Source organism: Dasypus novemcinctus, chromosome 29 (assembly GCF_030445035.2).
Source record: "Dasypus novemcinctus isolate mDasNov1 chromosome 29, mDasNov1.1.hap2, whole genome shotgun sequence".
Classification (NCBI taxonomy): domain Eukaryota; kingdom Metazoa; phylum Chordata; class Mammalia; order Cingulata; family Dasypodidae; genus Dasypus; species Dasypus novemcinctus.
The window spans coordinates 27,866,962-27,886,196 of NC_080701.1; the positions used below are offsets into that span (position 1 = coordinate 27,866,962).

Sequence of the window (19,235 nt, forward strand, 5' to 3'; positions counted from 1 at the left end):
CTAGGCTTGTACATCACTCGGCTGCCTAATTGCTGCTTGAATTGAAATGCTTAAACCTTTTTCGTATGGCTTATCCAATGAAACTGTACAAAACCCTCTTGCATGTGGAAAGCATGAGAAAGTCTTTCAGAGCAAAGACCAGTCTTGGCTGAAGGCAGCCAGGAAGAGGCCTCAGTTGGGTCGTTCAGCCAACAACCTGAACAAGTGTGGAAGTAGATTCCCTCCTCTCCCCCCTGCTCCCCACTAACCCCCAGATAAAAACCCAGCTCATCCAAGACCTTGAATTCAGCCTTGCAAGACATTAAACTGAGAATCCAACCACGCCATGCTGGAATTCGGACCTATGGAAACTAGAGATAATAAATGGTATTTTAAGCCAGAGTGTGTATTAATAGTAATTTGGGCAAGTGGATGTGCATCAACTGATAAGAGCATCCGCCTACCATATGAAGGATCCAGGGTTCGATCCCCAGGGCCTCCTGACACATGTGGTGAGCTGGCCCATGTGCAGTGCTGCCACATGCAAGAAGTACTGCGCCATGCAGTGGCGCCCCCACGTAGGAGTGTGCCCGGCAAGGAGAGCCGCCCAAGGTAAAAAAAGCGCAGCCCGCCCAGGAATGGTGCCGCACACATGGAGAGCTGACACAGCAAGATGACGCAACAAAAAGAAATGCAGTTTCCCAGTGTCGCGGGATAATGCAAGCAGATGAAGAACACACAGTGAATGGACACAGAGAGCAGACAGCGGGGGGAAGGGGAGAGAAATAAATAAAAAACAAATCTTTAAAAAAAATAGCAGTACTGTTCTGACAGTAACAGAAAATGATGGAACAAGCCCAATTTCACTTCCATAATCTGGCCTCTCTACACCTACTCCAGGGTACCTGCCCTGAGTCATAACCAAAGTATTTTATTCCAGGCAGCCTGTTCTCCCCCTGTAGCCCCACATACCTGAGGCTTCTCCACTTTCTCACCAATGACATTTTGTTCACCAGGACAACAGATTCCCTCCCCACCCCATACCTCTTGCCCTAACATATACTCTCCCCCCAGCCCTTCCCAGGTAGAGCTGCCCCCTCCCACCTGGCATCTGCCCACAGCCTGCCTCACACAGTGCTTTGTAACTGCTCCTTTTCTTTCCAGGGGAGTTTAACTCCTGGAGATGAAGACTTTGCCTTGTGCCTCCCTCCCAGCTCCAGAACACTTATCGCTGTGCCAGGCACACACTGAACCCTCGACAAATATTTGCTCAGGGAATGACGGGTTCGGCCAAACCAGCCTGGCAGCGCCAGCAGCTGCCAAGTGCAGCCTGCGTAGAGGAGGCTGCCGGCAGGCAAGGCAATGCCTCCAGCGTTTCTAGTAAAATAACCCCTTGGATTTGTAGTGGGATTTGCCATTTCTTAAGGCATTTCCAAATACATCATCTCCAGTTTCCCAGGAGATAAGGCGGGTATTTTAAAATACAGATAAGAAAACAGCAGGCCCCAAAACGTTTCTAGGCCTGCCCAGGTGGGAAGCCATGCCTCTCAAACTAAATGGTCTCCCCGCAGAGGTTAGAGACGTCCCCAGGGCACGGTGGAAGGGGCGAATTCCAGAGAAACGCCACCCCTGCCAATCACCCCGTCGGCAGGTTTCCAGGAAAGCAGAGGTCATCCTGCCTGCTTCCCCACACTTTCCTGCCTTCTGGTTCCCTCTCTTGATGTTTGCCCATCTAATACGTGCTTCTGTTTAACTTTAAAGCTAAGAAAGTCTGGGTCAAACGCATTCCTGCTAAAGGGGACCGGGATGGGGGAGGGAGTAAAACTTGAATCCACACTTACTCATCCACAGTGTGCTTATTAAGAGGCAGAGGTGAACAGCTTCCTGCAGCAGCTAAGGAGACAGTCCCAGCTCCCGCCCTGAAGTCACAGGAACTGGCGGGCAGTGCTAGCTCTACCATTCATTAAGGCTCTGCACAAACCGGGGTCCCCAGTTCCCTCACCCAAGGGACAGGAATAAAACTGCTTGTTTCACACCTCCTACATGGTGAGGATAAAAGCAAAAAGCGAATGGAAGGCACTGAAAGCTGTACGGGGCTACAAATACAAAAACCGTTAAAATTTTTCACTCAAACCCCCATCACCCCAACCACCTCACCACCAGCACCAAGGCAAGTCTGCCCCTCCTACCAAACCATAGTCCAGGATCCCGCCTCCGCTCTTACATTGTGTTGTTTTCCTCCCACTAGGCTGGCCTTGGCATTAATTCAGCCTGGTTTCATTTTACTTAAATTACTTGTTGGTAGAGGGGGAGAATAAAGAAGGAGTAGCCTTGAGATTCACCAAGCCTGGAGACCTCCTGGGGACCCAGCTACATCTTTGCCTCAGTCTTTTCATCAGATTATCAGAGCAGAGCTGGAAAACCAATGGCTGATACAAATGCAGAAGCTCAGTCCACTGTTAAGCCTCAGTACAAATAAAAGGGTCCGCAGTAACTGGAACAGCCACCTCCTGTAAGTAAAAGAGCTTCTACAATGTTGAATATGTGGGTTGAATTGAACTTCCCCTAGTCTCTGTAGCCTTTCGGAGATTTTCTTTTATTTCACTTCATTTTTTCTTTCGGAGATTTTAGATCAAAACCATAAAGGAATACTTTTAGATTGAGGTCTGCAGTATTTTTTTAAACATACTTTAAAAAATTTTTTTAAAGATAAGAGGACATGAACATTACATGAAAAATGTAAGGTATTCCCATATGCCCCACTCCCAACCCCTCCCACATTTTCCCATATTAACTACAGTACTTTTTTTTTCCAGACTATGTGGCACATTTTCTGGTGATGATTTGTCAGGTGAAAATGTGTTTCAAATCTAAGAAAACTATTTACTTTAGTGACTCAGCTGCTTTCCCTTGAATATTGTTTATACTCCTGAAAAGATTACTCCCTAAATCCTTCCACAGTTAATCAGACAAGCATTATGATGACTTCTATAAAAACTGCTTGAAGATTTTTTATAACAGATTTTAGGTCTTATATAGACTGGCATTTTAAAGACATGGCAATACCTTTCTTTAGATCCTGTGACAGTTTTAAGTTCCTTTATGAGTCCCTGTATTAGCCAAAGGGGTGCTGATGCAAAATACAGGAAATTGGTTGGTTTTTATAAAGGGTATTTATTTGGGGTAGGAGCTTACAGATACCAGGCCATAAAGCATAGGTTAGTTTTCTCACCAAAGTCTATTTTCACGTGTTAGAGCAAAATGGCGGCCGATATCTGCGAGGGTTCAGGCTTCCTGGGTTCCTCCCTTCCAGGGTCTTGCTTCTTTCTGGGCTCAGGGTTCCTTTCTTCCTGGTGCTTGCTTCCTTCTGGGTTCAGGGTTTCTCTCTTCCTGGGGCTTGCTTCTCTTTCCTCTGTGAGCTTACTTCCTGGGGGTCCAGCTTAAGGCTTCAGCATCAAACTCCAACATCAAAAACCCCAACATCAAAAACCCTCAACTCTATCCTTTGCCATGTCTTTTATCTGTGAGTCCTCACCCACCAAGGGGCAGGGACTCAATGCCCTAATCATAACTCAATCAGGCCCAGGTACAGACCAGATTACAAACATCCAGTATCTATTTTTGGAATTCATAACCATATCAAACTGCTACAATCCCCACCCAAAAAGATCACATTTGTGAACTAATCCATTCCTGTGGGTGCGAGGCCCTTCTGCGTGGAGTTCATCAGTGAGGTGTGACTCAGGGTGAGTCTCTGCCCTCTTGCTGGGTCGCATATAAACAGAAACACACACGCACAGATACGTTTTAGATCCTGCCATCTGAGAGAGGGCTCGAGAATGGCTAGCAGCCAAAGCGTAAGCACGAAGCCCCCAATTTGCTGGGCCCACGGCATAGCTCAAGGCTGAGGAGAGAAGCCACATGCCTCGCCCACAGCTGAACTCAGGAAGAAAGCAGAGCGGCCAAGACTAAGAGAGGAGGCCAGGAAAGAGAGGAAGCCAGGAAAGAGACGGGGTCAGGAAAGAGACGAGCCCTGTGCTGAGCTCTGGGAGACAGAGGCCTCTGGAGGGGAAGGCAGGGACCTCAGCCTTCACCACGTGGTGGGGCCCCAGGATCACTGGCAGCTGACTTTGGTGAGGAAGCACTTCGGCCGAAGCCTTGATTTGGACATTTCACAGCCTTGGAATGAGCTCTTACCCTGAATCAACTCCCCATTAAAAAGCCAAGCCATCCTGGTCCTTGGCACTGGCAGCCCTGTGGCAAACTCAGACAGACGCTATAGTTAAAATAGGTTACAGTGGAAACTCGGAAATCTTTTATGTGCAGATCTGAACTGCACTTTGGAAACACATACTGGATGACGCCCAAAGCTCTCGCGCCGGTTTGCCACCAGAGTTCTCATCCAAAGGCGCAGGTCTGGGGGTAGGTGATGGATGTTGTTTTAAGTAGGTCAAAATTAGGACGAATGTGGGAATCGAGGCAGATATACAAAAGCGAGGACATTCTATCTGCGATTCTGGGGCAAATCGGGGTCTCTTTGCGCATCAGTTTCTTTGCCTGCACAACAGAAATGATAATACTTGTACTATCTACTTCACAGGAATGTTGGAAATAAAGTGAATTATACATGAAAAAGCTTCGTGAGCTCTACGTCAAACTGTATGTATTTCACTGCGATGTGCGAAAGCCACATCTACCATGGCCCCCGTGAGTAGCAGGGGCTTTCCTGATGTGTCTCACTAGAATCCTCTGCTTTAAAACCAGCTCCAACTCCAGGTGCTCCTGTTCGGGTTGAGGGTGCCCCTACGATCCCACGCACCCAAGCCGAGAAACCTGGGGTGTGCCAGAAACCTAGCTCCCCTACTCACCCGGACCCAAGCACAACCAGTTCCTTTCAAGACAACAGATCTGATCAGAACAATCCCTTGTTTAAGACCCACTGTCCAGTCCCAATTGTGGTTTTTTAATTTTTGTCTTTTTTGCTTAAAGATACATAGCTCACAAAAAAAGTTACATTAAAAAAGATAAAAGGTTTTCATATACCCCACTCCCCACCCCACCCCACACCTCCCACATCAACAACCTCTTTCATCAGTGTGGCACATTCATTGCATTTGATGAATACATTTTGGAGCACTGCTGCACCACATGGATTATAGTTTTCATTGTAGTTTACACTCTCTTCCAGGCCATTCAGTGGGTTACAGTAGGATATATAATGTCCTGCATCTGTCCCTGCAATATCATTCAGGACAACTCTAGTCCTCAAAAAGCCCCCACATTACACCTTTTCTTCCCTCTCCCTGCCCTCAGCAACTCCCATGGCCTCTGTCTCCACATCAATGATACAATTTCTTCAATTGCTAGAATTACAAGAGTTCTATAGTAGAATACCAGTAAGTACACTCTAATCCATATTGTATTCCTCCATCCTGAGGACCCTGGGATGGAAATGTCCACTCCACCTCTAAATTGAGAGGGGGCTTAGATTCCACATGGCTGAAGTATGCAATTCTCCTGCTTACAGCTGTAGACACTCTTGGTTCCCTGGTATGGTGGTTGACCATCTTCACCTCCCTGTTAGCTGACCTGGGTAAGTCCAACGAACAAGCAAGTAGGTGCTGCAACTCTGCAGAGGTTCAGGGTCCAGCTGGCACATGGCCAATCCAGAGATTCAAGTCTCCTGAACATACACCAACCACAGGTTCAGTAGAAGTGACAGAAGAAGCATGTGTAGAAAGGTCACATCTGGGTCCAATTCCATCACACTCAGGAACACAAATTTCAAAGTAGGGCCCCCTGGCAAGGCACTGAGGTCCAGAGCCATCTGCCATGACCACAGAACCTGTGTGTCTCCACAGCCCTGAGGTGCACCAGTACCTGGGCTGGTATCTACTTTGGCTGTCTCTGGGAACCTGCCAAGAAGAGCGTAAGTGCAACCCCTCTGATGACCTACTGACTCAATTTGAAGTCTCTTAGCCATACAAACTCATTTGTCTTTACCATTTCCCCCTTTTATTCAAGGTCTTTTCTAGTTGCGTCACCAGCTGGTGATTGGTAGTAATCCCTCCGCACCAGGGAGGCTCATCCCTGGAAGTCATGCCCCATGCTGGTGGGAAGGTAATGCATTTACATGCTGAGTGTGGCTTAGAGAGTGGTCACATCTGAGCAACATAGAGGCACTCAGGAGGTAACTCTTAGGCACCCTGCAGCTCTAGGCCTAGTTGGAATTTCAAGCACACAGGCTCATAAGCATAGTCATCAGTATAAATGGAGAATATTCCCTGTTCATGGATAGGAAGACTAAATATCACTAAGATGTCCATCCTACCCAAACTGATCTACAGATTTAATGCAATCCCAATAAAAATCACCACAGCATTTTTTAATGAACTAGAAAAACTATGACATTTATTTGGAAAGGGAAGAGGCACCGAATACCCAAAGACATATTGAAAAAGAAAAATGAAATTGGAGGAATCACACTACCTGACTTTAAAACATACTACAAAGCTGCAGTGGTGAAATGGCATGGTATTAGCACAAGGACAGACATACTGACCAAAGGAACCAAACTGAGAGTTCTGATATAGATCCTCACATATACAGTCATCTGATATTCAACAAAACAATCAAGCCCACTCAATTGAGAGAGAATGGCCTCTTCAACAAATGGTGCTTGGAGAACTGGATATCCATATGCAAAAGAATGAAAGAGGATTACCATCTCACACCTTACGCAAAAATCAACTCTAGATGGATCAAAGACCTAAATATAAGAGCCAAGAACATAAAGACCTTGGAAAACAATGTAGGGAAGCATCTATAGGACCTTATAATTGTTCTTCATAAAAGGATCAAAGCAGGTAAGACATTCCCAAGGCCTTGCCCACCGCCCCCTCCCTTTTTGCACTGCCTCCACACTGGCTTCTTCCACTTTCTCCTAAGCACCCTGTTCTCTCCAGCTGCCTAGCCTTTGAGCACACTCTTTCTTCCCTCTGCTAGAGTGGCCCATCCCAGTCGACCTTAGGTTACCATCTTAAGCTTCCCGTCCTCTGGAAAGCCATCTGGGATACCCGGCATGGCCTAAGTTCTAACATAATGGGGGTGCATACAAACATACCCCTTTCCCTGGAGCACTTACTGTTGATTGAAATCATATGTTAAGTTATGTGAAGTCTCTCCTTACCCCCAAAACTATAAAGTTCAGGAGAGCAGTGATCCTGTTTTAATTCGAACATTATAATCTCAATCCTAGCCATGATGAGTATTCAAAATACTTTTTAAGTGAATGGGTAAAGCAATTAATCTTGGGATCCTCTCCTGCCTATATACATAGTTTTTAATTTAAAAATTATAGGGGATGGGAAGTGGATGTGGCTCAAGCAATTGGGCACCTGCCTATCACTTGGAAGGCCCCAGGTCTGGTTCCCACTCTCTCTTAAAGAAGAAGAGCAAGATAGTGAGCTGACTCAATGAGGAGATGCAACAAGCAGGGAGTGGAGGTGGCTCAAGCCATTGGGAACCTTCCTCCCACATGGGAGGTCCCAGATTCGGTTCCCGGTGCCACCTGAAAAGATAAGCACACAGTAAACAGACACAGAGCACAGACAGTGAGTACAAATGAGGGTGGGGAGAAATAAGTAAATAAAAATAAATCTTTCCAAAAAAATTATAGGGGAAAGAGGATAAGGATTTAACCAAACAATGGATATATGTTAGGCACTGTAATGAGTCCTTTATATTTTTTATTTCCTCGTCACAAATTCTTACCAGATTGTATTAGTTTGCCCTTGCTGCTATAACAAATCACCACAAACTTGGTGGCTTCAAAAAACACAAATTCATTATTTCACAGCTCCGCAGGCCAGAAAGCAGATCTCACGGGGCTAGAATCAAGGCTCTGGCGGGGATGTGTCTCCTTGTCTTTCCAGCTTCTGGGGGTCACTGCCTTGCTTTGCTCACATGTGGCCCCTTCTGCCATCTTCAAAGGCAGCAACGCCCTATCTCTGACTATTGACCCGTAGCCACAGCTCCCTCTGACTCTGACCTCAGCTGGGAAATGTTCTTGCTTTCAGACTCACGTGATTAGACCGAGCCCACATGGACAGCCCAGGATAATTTCCCCAGATCAAGCCCCTTAACCTCAATCACAAGTGCAAAGCCCCACTTCCATGGGAGGAAGCACTTGCAACGGTTCCAGGCATTAGGTTGTGGACATCTTTGGGGGACCATCTTCCTGCCTAACAGACTATATTTCCCTTTTATTTTAATAAATGGGGAAACTCACTGGTAGATGGGAGAGAAGAGGGTCCAAATTACTTCTGGTATTGCAGAAAGTATATGAAGTCTCTAAAATGATAGCCTCTCCATGTGAATAGCTTTTTTATAATTAGAAAAGAATGATGAAAAACAGAAAAGAAACAAGAAAATAATAAACTGACGAAACACTGAGAACTTTCTAGTAGTTACACCTAACACAGAGACGACAAGACAACCATCAGTCTACCATCAAGTAGACTGCACGAGTGGTGGCAGATGGCCTGCCACCTCACTGACGGGCATGCCTTCGCTGTGCACCCAGCTGCCGGAGGGAACCTCATCAAACACCATGGGAGACCCCGAGAGCGTTCTTCTTTGACATGGGGAAGAAGAGAAGCAGAATTTTAAAGTCACTCATTTATTTCCATATTCCTTACACTTAAATGTGTCCTTCTCTCCCCCATCTCTTTCCCTGGAGCGGCTTAACAGAAATAAGAGGAATGGAACCATACCACTCTCCCTGTGATATTTATGATATAGCAAAAAAATAGTAACTGTGGTGTCTTTCTTAACTTCGGTTATTTTTTTTCTAGAGACTTTTTTTTTTTTGAGGTACTAGGGCCAGAGATAGAACCTAGGACTTCACATGTGAGAAACTGCATTCAACCAGAGCCACACCAGCTCCCCTGAGTTGGTTTTTCCATTTGGTTTGCTTGTTGTTTGTTTCTAGGAGGCACCGGGAACTGAACCCAGGACCTTCCCATGTGGGAAGCAGGCGTTCAACCGTTTGAGCCACATCTGCTCCCCAAGAGACAAATTTTAAGTACAGAGATAAGCATGCATATTTAATTCTCTTGAGGAAGGATTCTGGATGGTGGTTCTTCATTTTAGGAGTGTTAGAGAGGGAGGTGTTTGGAGGAAATCTGCTGTTAAACATGTTGGGTGTAAAGTAGGCCTGGGCTGACCCTGGGACAAAAACCACATTTCAAAATGTTGTCCTCCTAAATATTTTGCATCACATAGCTATAGTCCTGTTTAAAGCTTCTTCACATTATTTTCCTTATTCCTCACAGTAAGGAGGTTTAGAATTCAAGAGTTAAGAGCACAACCTTGGGAGTACTGCAGACCTGGATTTGAATCCTGGTTCATTCCTTTATGAGCTATCAGATCTGGACAAGTTGCTTAACCATACCAAGCCTCAGTCTCCTCACCTGTGAAATGGACAATTACAGCCCCTAGTTCAGCACGTTGTTGTGAGGATAAAACCAGACCCTCGGCAGTGTGTTCTGCCACACAGTAACCTTCATCTGATGTTAGTTATTTTAGTATCACCAAGGCCATGAAGCAGAGGGGAAAGATCACTGTATCCCCATCCGATGGCCTCCAAGAGGTCAAGGGCACACACAGCCAGTGTTGGGGAGCTGGACATAAACAGAAGTCAGACAACAGCAAATCCCACTTATTCTCAGTGTCATTAAATCCCTGGCAGGATAAGGTACTTGTTCTAGTTTCATACTTCTTCCAAACTGTAATCCAACCAGCAAATTGTCTTTTACCTTTTTAAACCACCTGAAACATAAGAGAATCCATACCAGTTCTGAGGATAAACTTTACTGCATTCAAGAAATAACTGCCCCACAATCACAAGCATAACTGGTGAAGCCAAAGAGGGCTGATGTTTAGACTATTTAATAAAAAGGGGAAGGCTCGATAGAACGTAATAAAAACCACAAATGTGCCAGCACTCGAGAACGAGGGTCAGCAAATTACAACCTGAAGGCCAAATCTGCCTTTGTAATAACATCTGATCGGAACACACCCTGCTCATTCATCTATGTATAGGGCATGTAAATAGCCTAAACTATTTACTATCCAACCCCTTACAAAAAAGGTTTACCAACTCCTTTCATAGAACATATTTCTAACAGGGAAAAATAATTTTTATTCCGAGAGTTCTCTCTTAGCACCTTCAATCCCAGGCAAAGAGGTGCTTTCTCTTTCTAATGATTAACATATGAGCCAAATCTCCCTAAATAAAGTGAAGAGGAGAATTCTAAAGTTGGGAGAAATTTTTTCCAAGAAAGCCAGTTTCTCATAGGCTAATGCTTGGGCTACATGCATCTCCCTGGCCCCAGGATCTTTCTCTTCCCCAGCTATGAAATTCCGGGCGTGCCCAGATAGGACTCACTTGGTTTTTCTCTTCTTCAAGAGTTGACACTGGTCTAGATTTTTGCCCTGGTCTTTTCTCTTCTGCCACTTTCTTAGAGATGTCCTGATTCTCCCTGTTATTTGGTGCTTGCAGATCACAGTATCGTGGTTTTGTTTTCAAGCTGTTGGTGAATTCTCTAGCCTGGGTTTTTCTGAAGAGAAACAAAGGGAAATTATCAGAATAAAACATCCTTCCACACTGACAGTTTTGCTGAAGCAATTATTTGCATTTAAATGATGTGAAAAATAGTAATAAAGTAATAGCATTTACCCAATGTTTACAAAATGTCTTTGCTCGGTACTTTAAATACATTAACTTAATCCTCCTAACAGCCCTATGAGGAAGGCTTTGTGAGAAGAGGCTCAAAGAAATGATATAGTTTTTCCAAGATCCCACAGTGGCACAGTCGGGATATGAACCCAGTCTGTCCAACTCCTGGCTCGAGGGCTAAACAGCTAGGGCACGTTGCCTTCCTATGATCCAAATCAGCAAATGAGTCCTCCATCTCCACGTGCCCCTCTATAGTCTGAGTTACAGCAGTTGGTGGGCAGTACGACCTGCCCTTCGGAACTGAGCTGAGGGTCACATATCTATTGCAATCGCTATGCCCACACAGACCGCTGGCCTGGGGTAGGCCTGCCAACACTACTGCCCAAAGCCAGAGGGGAACCCCAAGAAGGAACAGGCTTTGCAGAGGCTACAGGGGCAGCCAGCAGTGGGGAGCTGCCACCTGCCTCACTGCTTCCACCAGGGCTAGCTTCTAGGATTTTCTAGCTCGTTACGGCAATCGTACCCTGTTCAAAACTTCCTCCCTGTCCAAAGAATAAGGCCCAAACGCCTAAATACCAGCCTTCGAGGAGCTTACGAGGCTCAGTTCCTTGTCTCCCTCTGCTCGCCCATGCAGACCCCAAACCCTCAGGAGCGCTCATCAGTCATTCCCCAAACAGCCATGCATTTCACGTCTAGGGGGCTTGATTATGCATTTCCGCCCTAACTTTCTATGGCAGGAAAACTATACTTATCCTTTAAGGTTCCGCTTAAATTGCTCCTCTTCTGGGAGTCAGAATGACTGCCTTCTACCTGTGCTCAGATCGTGCTCTGTTCATACCGCAATTACAGCACGTGCACGGCCCGGGCAGGCTGCCTGCTTCCCCCCACAGGTTGTGAGCTCCCTGAATTCTCTGCTGAACTCTCAGTGTCCAGCACGGGGGGGGGGAGCGCCTAACTGGCCTGCCTGCGCAGCCGCCCATAGCGACGCAATCTTCCTCAAAGCCCTGAACCTTGAACAGTGGCCGCCTTTTACATTCTCGGCACATTCACTTATATTCTTCCCGTCCAGCTATGTGGGCCGGTGCTGTTCTAACGTGATTCTAGTACAGCCAGTGGCCAGTGGGCGACTAGCATGCAGTACCGACCAAAACTGCATTGCCAAGGGGAAAACAGAACAGCTGATTTTAAGGATGATGGCAATGATCACCGCAACTCCAAGAAACATTTTGGATGGATTTTGTGACCCTCGAAGCCCAGTCCCATTCTCAGCCTGATAGTGAATGAAGCATCTTTTCGTTTTCAAAGCCTGGCGGGTCTCTCACGAGTCATACCTGAGCCCTTCCGCTTCCTGCGCTGCTTTCAGCTGGGCCCTCTCAGCGATAATTTCATTACAGAGCACATCGTAGGGCTTATCTAGATGGTGTTCGCCCATCACCCACACCCAGACTTCCTTATCAGCTCCGAGTTTCCAATGAACAGATTTGCCATTGTCTGCAAAAAAACAAAGTGTGGATTGAACAGATATCTTTAGATATCTATGGAGTAGGTGTACTATGTTTCCATCACTGAAGCGTTCGGAGTCAAATCGCATTAATAGATAGCAGTGGGGGCAGGGGGCAGTGGCTGCAGTGGGAATATCTGTTTAGAAATTACGATGGATTTGGTTTTTGCACACGCCCACTTCGTAAATGAAGAAGGTGGGACGGGAAGAAAGCCTGGTCATTTGCATTATCTTTGAGGGTAACAGAGCTAATAAGCATCAGACCCCATTACCTCTGAAGTCGAAAGCAAAGAATCTCCCTGGAACCCCGAATTATACAGCTGCTCAAGAACCTGGTATTTACAGGCCAGTCTTTAAAGGCTTTGGTGGTGGGTCGATGCGTGCATTTTAGGGTTCAAATCCTAGCTCTGCCACTCATTAGCTGTGCGACTGGGACAAGTTACTTAATCTAAGTCTCCATTTCCTCACCTGACAAAGGGGAATTAGCAACAGCACTACCCAGGACTGCTGCGAGGATTAAGCAGGCTAAGCGTGCCAAGCACTTCCCCCAGCAGGGCCACGGAAGAGGTCAGGAGAGGCTGCCTGCTGTCTTCATTACCCTATTCCTTACTTACATGGCTGCCTCAGAGATTCACACCAGCTGTGAGAAGATAACCCTCCCCGGTAGTGTGATACCTCGTGAGGCTACTTAAATAACCCTTATTTACAATCGGTCGCGCTGCGGGTTGTATTACATTCTGGTTCCCATGCTCCTGAAATGTGGCCACGCAGGCCATTCCTGGAAGCCTGGGGAAGGTGGGCTATGCGTGGGAGAGGCCAAGGCACGTCCCTCAATCTAAAGGATACCAGGGCCCCAGGCAGACCCACCCAGGCCCGTGAAGGTCCAAAGTTGGGTCCACCAAGATCTCTGTCCAGCCGCGGCCCACTGGGTGGACTGGGGGAGAGTGTAAGGTACAATAAACCACTATCCATGTGGTGCAGCAGTCTCCAAAATGTATTCACCAAATGCAGTGAATGTGCCACGATGATGAAAGAGGTTGTTGATGTGGGAGGAGTGGGGTGAGGGGGGTGGGGTATATGGGGACCTCGTATATTTTTTTGAATGTAACATTTTAAAAAAATACAAAGAGATAAAGTTAAAAAAAAAAAAATCTCTGGGCCTTGGAGAAGCCCAAACAAGCCAGGGGTGTGAAGTGTGGGAAACAGGACATCCAACTGAACCTACGCTAGGACACAACGCTTCGATGAGAAATCCACGCTGGGCTCTTGCCTGCTGGCACCACGTAGGAGGTCTCTGGCTAAAGTGACTTCTGTGCAATGCATTGTCCGTGTGCTCCGTGCTATTGCCTTAGGACATTTTAAATATTATGCTATTGAAAGCAAGACTTATTTGGGCACGTGAGACTCTTCTCAGTGCATCATCTTCTGCAGCATCATAAAGTTCTAAATAGAGATACTCAGAAAAACAGAAAAACAGAGGCATAGTGTCCGCTACACAAGAACTCAAAGGTATCATCCAGAAGGAAACCGCTCTGACACGGTTTCCACAAGGGGGAAAGCAGCAAAAGTGGCAGCCTGTTACTTAGGGAAAACAAATTCTAAGTGTGCCTTCATGGAGACGGTACTTAGTGCCAACCCTGGCAAGTTCTTGCTCTGTATGAGGAAATGCCAAATGGCTCATGAACTTTAGGAAGCTGTCATACCTCATAAAACTCCCTTTACTACACTCTCTCAGGGCCATCAATACTATTTTTTGCTATGTCCCTTTCTCAGCCTTCACCTAAGGAACTACCTACCATCGTATCTGACAGTAGGAGCGAGACACCGGAGAGGATGAGTGGCAGCGTGCCAAGGGCAGGCAGAGAGAAAGAAGCCAGAGGTGCCCAGCAGCGAGCGCAGGGCAGGGCCACATACTGTCGTCCCCGGAAACGGGCTCAGAGAGCACCGCGGTCGCAGCAGGCAGACTCTCGGGGCAGAAGGCAATGCGGTGGGGGAGGAACTCCCAGCACTGCGTGTGAAAGAGGAGGGTGCTCAGGAACTAGGCACGGAGAAGCGCACCAAGGGAGAGGACCAGCTGGGAAAGAGGTCAGTGATGAGGGCAGAGGGGGAAGTAAAGCAAGGGCGACCCTCGGTGAGAGAGTTAGCTGCAAAACGACAGATTTAGCCAAATGCCAAAAAAGGGGCTCTTGGCAGAGTGGCACCAACAAAAATCTGTTTTGACTACTCATCACCCCCAAGAGCTCCTACATGAGGTCAGAAAACAAAGAGATTGGAGGGGTCTGATGTGATGACACGCAACTCCCTAAAGTGGCAGGAGGGGGGCGAAGGCATTCTAGTATAATGCGTGTTCACTTTAATACCCTCAACTTCCCACCAGGATGAGGAAGGGATTCTCAAGGCCCTAGCTGTAGCTCATTCCACAAGCATTATGGAGCTAGACTGAGCATGACCTGAGCAAGATACAGCATCAGATGCTGCAGGGGATACAGAGAGGAAACAGATGTGGCCATCCCCTGCAAGTAACCTAGTCTACACAAGGCATTAGGCTATTTATTCAATGACTACAGAGGATCTACCAGGTGCCAGGCACTGAGTTGGAGGCAGGTAAACAAGACCGATCATCTCCTGCCCTCGTGGGACTTACATTCTAATTGGAGGCAGACCCTAGACTGGTAAATACAAGAGAACTACAACTTGGGGAGAGTGGAGACAGAAGGTGCCATGGACATGTTTAAGAAAAATAACCTAGTTTGGAGGGTCAGAGTGGCATACATTATGACCACAATAGTAGAGAGCAAGGCCTTCTTCGAAGTACAGGAAGGATTCAGAGGATGGAGAAATTGTTTGGGGAGGAGTGAGAAGTAATAAGAAATTCCTTGTATTGAGTCTTGGAAGATGGCTATGACATTTAGACAGAGAGTAAAGGTAGGTATCATGCTAAACACAAAGAAAAGCAAACATCAGAGAAGGAAACCAAGTGGAGAGGGGGCGGCTACTGAGGACAGAAAACTAGGGTCTCGGCCGCAGAGCCCAAGGGGGCTTTGGAAGTCACCTGGACAGGGGTGGCATGGGCTGAGGACCACGCAGGGGGTGCCAGGGCCACACGGCAAGCTATTTCAAGCATTTAAATTTAGGCCCTGGCATATCATGAGCCTTGAAGTTGTATTAAAATCCCAGCTGTACTACTATCTAGTTACATGACCATGTATACTTCACTTTACCGCTGAGCCTGATTTCCCTCTTTGGTAAAACACAGGTAATAAGTTGTACCACACGGACCTGTCACCTGATAAAGACTAAAAAGTTTCCGTTCCAGGAAGCAGCAAAGTCTAGGCGGAGAGGAGTGGTAGATAACATTTCCCCATTTCTTCACTCTGCTCTCCACGAATGCCCTTTGAAACGGGACTCTGCGGTTCCTTCCAGGAGAAGAAGAACGTTTCCCCACCCCACTGGTGTTTTGAGCTAGGGTCATGCCATCAGCTTGTGGCCAAGGGAATATGGACAGAAGGTTCGTGACAGTTCGGAGCCAGCCCTCAAGAGGTACTGACTGTTTCTCTTCTGTGCTCCTGCCACTGACAATGAGAAGAACGTGCCCGGGGGACTCTGCTGGCTGGAGGAGGAGGGGAGGCCGTGGAACAGACCTGGAACCACCCCAACTTGGAGACAGGGCACTGCAGGATAACGCATTCTTGTCTTGTTTTGTTTTGCTTTAAAGTATCCATGCCAGGTGCTTTGTCTGAGGGACCAACAAAGAACCTAGGGCTGTTTCTGAGCAGGTGGTGCTAGGATCAGAGAAGTGATTTTGGAAACTGCATCTAACATCAATCTGAGGATGACCGGGGTAACATGAGGTTGGTGGAGAGAGTGGAGAGAGCCTGGTGGAGGAAAAAAACCCGAAGTCATCGGGGCCTGAGTAAGGGCAGCGTCAGTAAAAGGACAAGGTAAAAAGACAGGGAAGTTCAGGGGGCTGAATTCAAGGAAAGACTCGAGGACAAGACCAAAACTTTGAAACCCACTAGCTGCCATAAGCAGAAAAAATAACATCAAGAAAAAGAACTGGTGTGAGGAAGACAAGGAGTTTTTTTGGAAATGCAAGATGAATTACTCTTGAAGTCACATAATAACTGGGGATAGCCCACACTATAACTGTGGGTCTGGAGTGGAGACACGAGGTCAAGACCGGCGCTGTGCACTGGGACTGACTTTGCATATGAATGGCATCATTGAAGCCAGCAGCAGAGATGAGCTCAAAAAGAGAACAAAGTCCAGAAGGAACCTTGGGAAAGCGTGCACTTTATTGGAAAAGGAAAAGAAAGGGGAGGGAAAAGAGAACTCTAATTTTTAATCTGGTTACCAAGTAAGTAAAAACTTAGAGGGCTGGGTAACACTGTCTTGCAGCCCGGAAAGGAAAAGGAAGGCAAGTGCCAAACGCTGCCGAGACGGGCATTTAGCAGGGACGAGAAGTGACAGCGGTCCCGGGGCAGTCTCTGACTGCCAGGTGAAGGACCTGGAGCCAGGTGGGGACCAGGCTACGAGGGCAGAGACAGAAAGGATGGTTAAGAACTGACGGAGGCAGCAGGTCAGTGCTCGGGAGACGTTTATGTGTGAAGAAAATAAAACAAGATTCCATCATCTGTCCCACAAACATTGCCTGAGCGCTGCCTCTAGATTTCAGGTACCTGCCCTATAAGCCTGTGTGACAGAAAGAGCAACTTCAGTGCACAGATGGTTGAGAGAGGTCTTTAAATAGGAGATACAGGCAGGTTTTAAAGCCGGGTCATTGGCAGGAGAGTAAGGATACTTGGAACCAGAGAGGACAGAGGAAGGAGCAGAGAAGAGGTGAAACAGAGCTTGTTGACGAGGAAAGGAGAAACGCTCCTGTCTGGTAAGAGCAAAGCGGAAAACAGAGGTACGTAGAGCCACAGCTCTGCCTTCATGTACCTCCTTATGGTGAAAGCACAAACTTCAGGATCCTGATGGGGCTCGCGCCACATCTTGTCATACTTTAATACTGACCAGCCATTCTGGGCTTTCTACCTACCTCACCCCAAAATTACACACTCGTGAATCAGAGTGGGGGAGGGATCCTTTCACAGGACCTCCATTTAATGACGTGCTTTTGTCTCCCACTCCTTCGATCGTGTTTATATACTGCAAAGCTCTTCGTGTTTGCTATCTCAGGGATTCCGGAACAGTTCTTCTGGAACCAACTTTTCTAGAACATGTTAGAAAAGTGGGTCAGTCCAGCTCAGGACTACACCACAAAGCACCTCTGGGATAGAGACATACCCACACTTGATCTGCAGGAAAACTGACTTGCAGGTCTGAGAGGTATTCTCCCAACTCTGGGTCCACACGAAGCTTCCAGCTAGGGCAGTACTGAAAAATACCACGTCAAGATGGGGTGACGCACGTCCCTCGTGAGGAAACGGGCAGGTCTAGCCTAGTCTATCTCACAGGAGAACCTGCTCCCGACAGTTTTGTTTCTCATTTATTCCCACGTGGCAGGGTGGGTTGGCGGAGGGGAGGTGGGCACTGGAAGCATCCGTGTGGCGCTCTCCTCCGTAACAGTGAATGCCACAGCCAAGGAACGCCCAGGGCTCAGACTGTGCTCCCCAGGGCCAGCACCTGGTCTCCACCCCAACCGGACTGAAGTCAGGACAACCAGAGTGAAAGAAGAGATGCGTGAGGAGAGGAGGAGGGAGGAGGAGGGAGAGCAGAGGGCTAGAATGATGCTGCTCTGCCCCCCGCACAAAGCCCAAAGGCTGATGAACAGAAGCCAGCCGAGACCTGCCATCAGGGCCACCGACGATGCGCCAGGACTTCCGGAAGGAACTCACCCGGTAAATGCGCCGGGAGCATCATCAGGAGGTACTGCGTGAAATACTGCCCTCACTTCAGCCCCCCAAATCTCTCCCACCTCTCTTGCCTCTTTGGTAGGACACCCCACCCCACCCACTTCCAGAAACCTAAAGATTCACGTCTGGCAGGAAGGGGGTATCTAGGACCCTTCGCTTTGACCGTGACCCTTCTGATGGGTCTGAGCCAGCACCATATCCGCCGTTACATATTAGAGTATCCCACTAGGCTATTGTTAAATCCAGTGTATGAGGAGGGAAATAGGCTCAGAGGGGTTAAGGGCCTGGCTGGAGATCGCGGGCTAGGGAATCTTAGAGCCGACGTGCCTGGCTGGAAGCAGGCTGCATGATGCCAAAACCCTCGTTTAGGGCAGCCTTAGAATGAATCCAGACAGACGCCTTAAAAGTGAAAAGGATTCCAATCCAAAGGGATTCCCGAACAGCAAGCAGAAGCCAGGACTCTCCTGGACAAACGGGGACGTGTGGTCACCATCGGGCTCCTTCCCATCCCCACGGGAGCTAGACGGAGACTATGAACACGCTAAATCTCGCCCCACATTCATGTCAATGAAGCAGGACCGAGTCCCACCAGTATTTTCTGGACTGTTGCTTTCCCCATGGTTTGCTACTTTTATTAACCTGAGCGATCGATTGTCCTGGATTATTAATGTCAAAGTCCATTTAAAAAAATGTTTACTAATTTTTGTTTTAGAAACCAAAGGACAGAAAGGAAGTGGAGGAGCCTACACTGCAAAGCATCCTGGGAGGTGGGTGGTGGTGCAGGTAAAAGAGTTCAGTCGGAAAAGCAGGTCGAAGCACAAAAATAAAGCAGAAAGCAGCTGGACACGTGAGGTGGAAGGGAAGGAGACCAGTTACCAGGCATAAACAGGTACTAATTATGCATCTGGGGAGCCACGCCCACTTAAATGACAAAGAGTTAGGGACAAGGACCCTAAAACAAGAGAACACTGAGTCAGGACCCGGGGTTCAGGAACAGCTCTGGAGTTGAGCTGGACTTGAGTTCAAATCCTGACTCTATCACTGACCACATGCAAATTATTTCCTCCAAATTATCTGTGAGAGAGGGATAGTGTTTACATCACCGGATTCTTGTCAGAGTTAAATGAAATGACATAAATACAATGTGCATACCTGG

At 47.4% G+C, this 19,235-nt stretch overlaps 1 protein-coding gene across 3 annotated transcripts in view; it reads right to left on the reverse strand.

The window, feature by feature from the left end:
- Positions 1–19,235, reverse strand: part of SH2D4A (SH2 domain containing 4A) — a 110,458-nt gene that overhangs the window by 79,620 nt on the left and 11,603 nt on the right. For all 3 annotated transcript variants that reach the window (XM_071212693.1, XM_004478307.4, XM_004478308.5), the window contains exons 3-4: positions 12,052–12,211; positions 10,430–10,601 (exon numbers count right to left, since the gene is read on the reverse strand). In XM_071212693.1, coding sequence (XP_071068794.1) covers positions 10,430–10,601; positions 12,052–12,211 — 332 coding nt within the window. The remainder of the gene's footprint in view (positions 1–10,429; positions 10,602–12,051; positions 12,212–19,235) is intronic.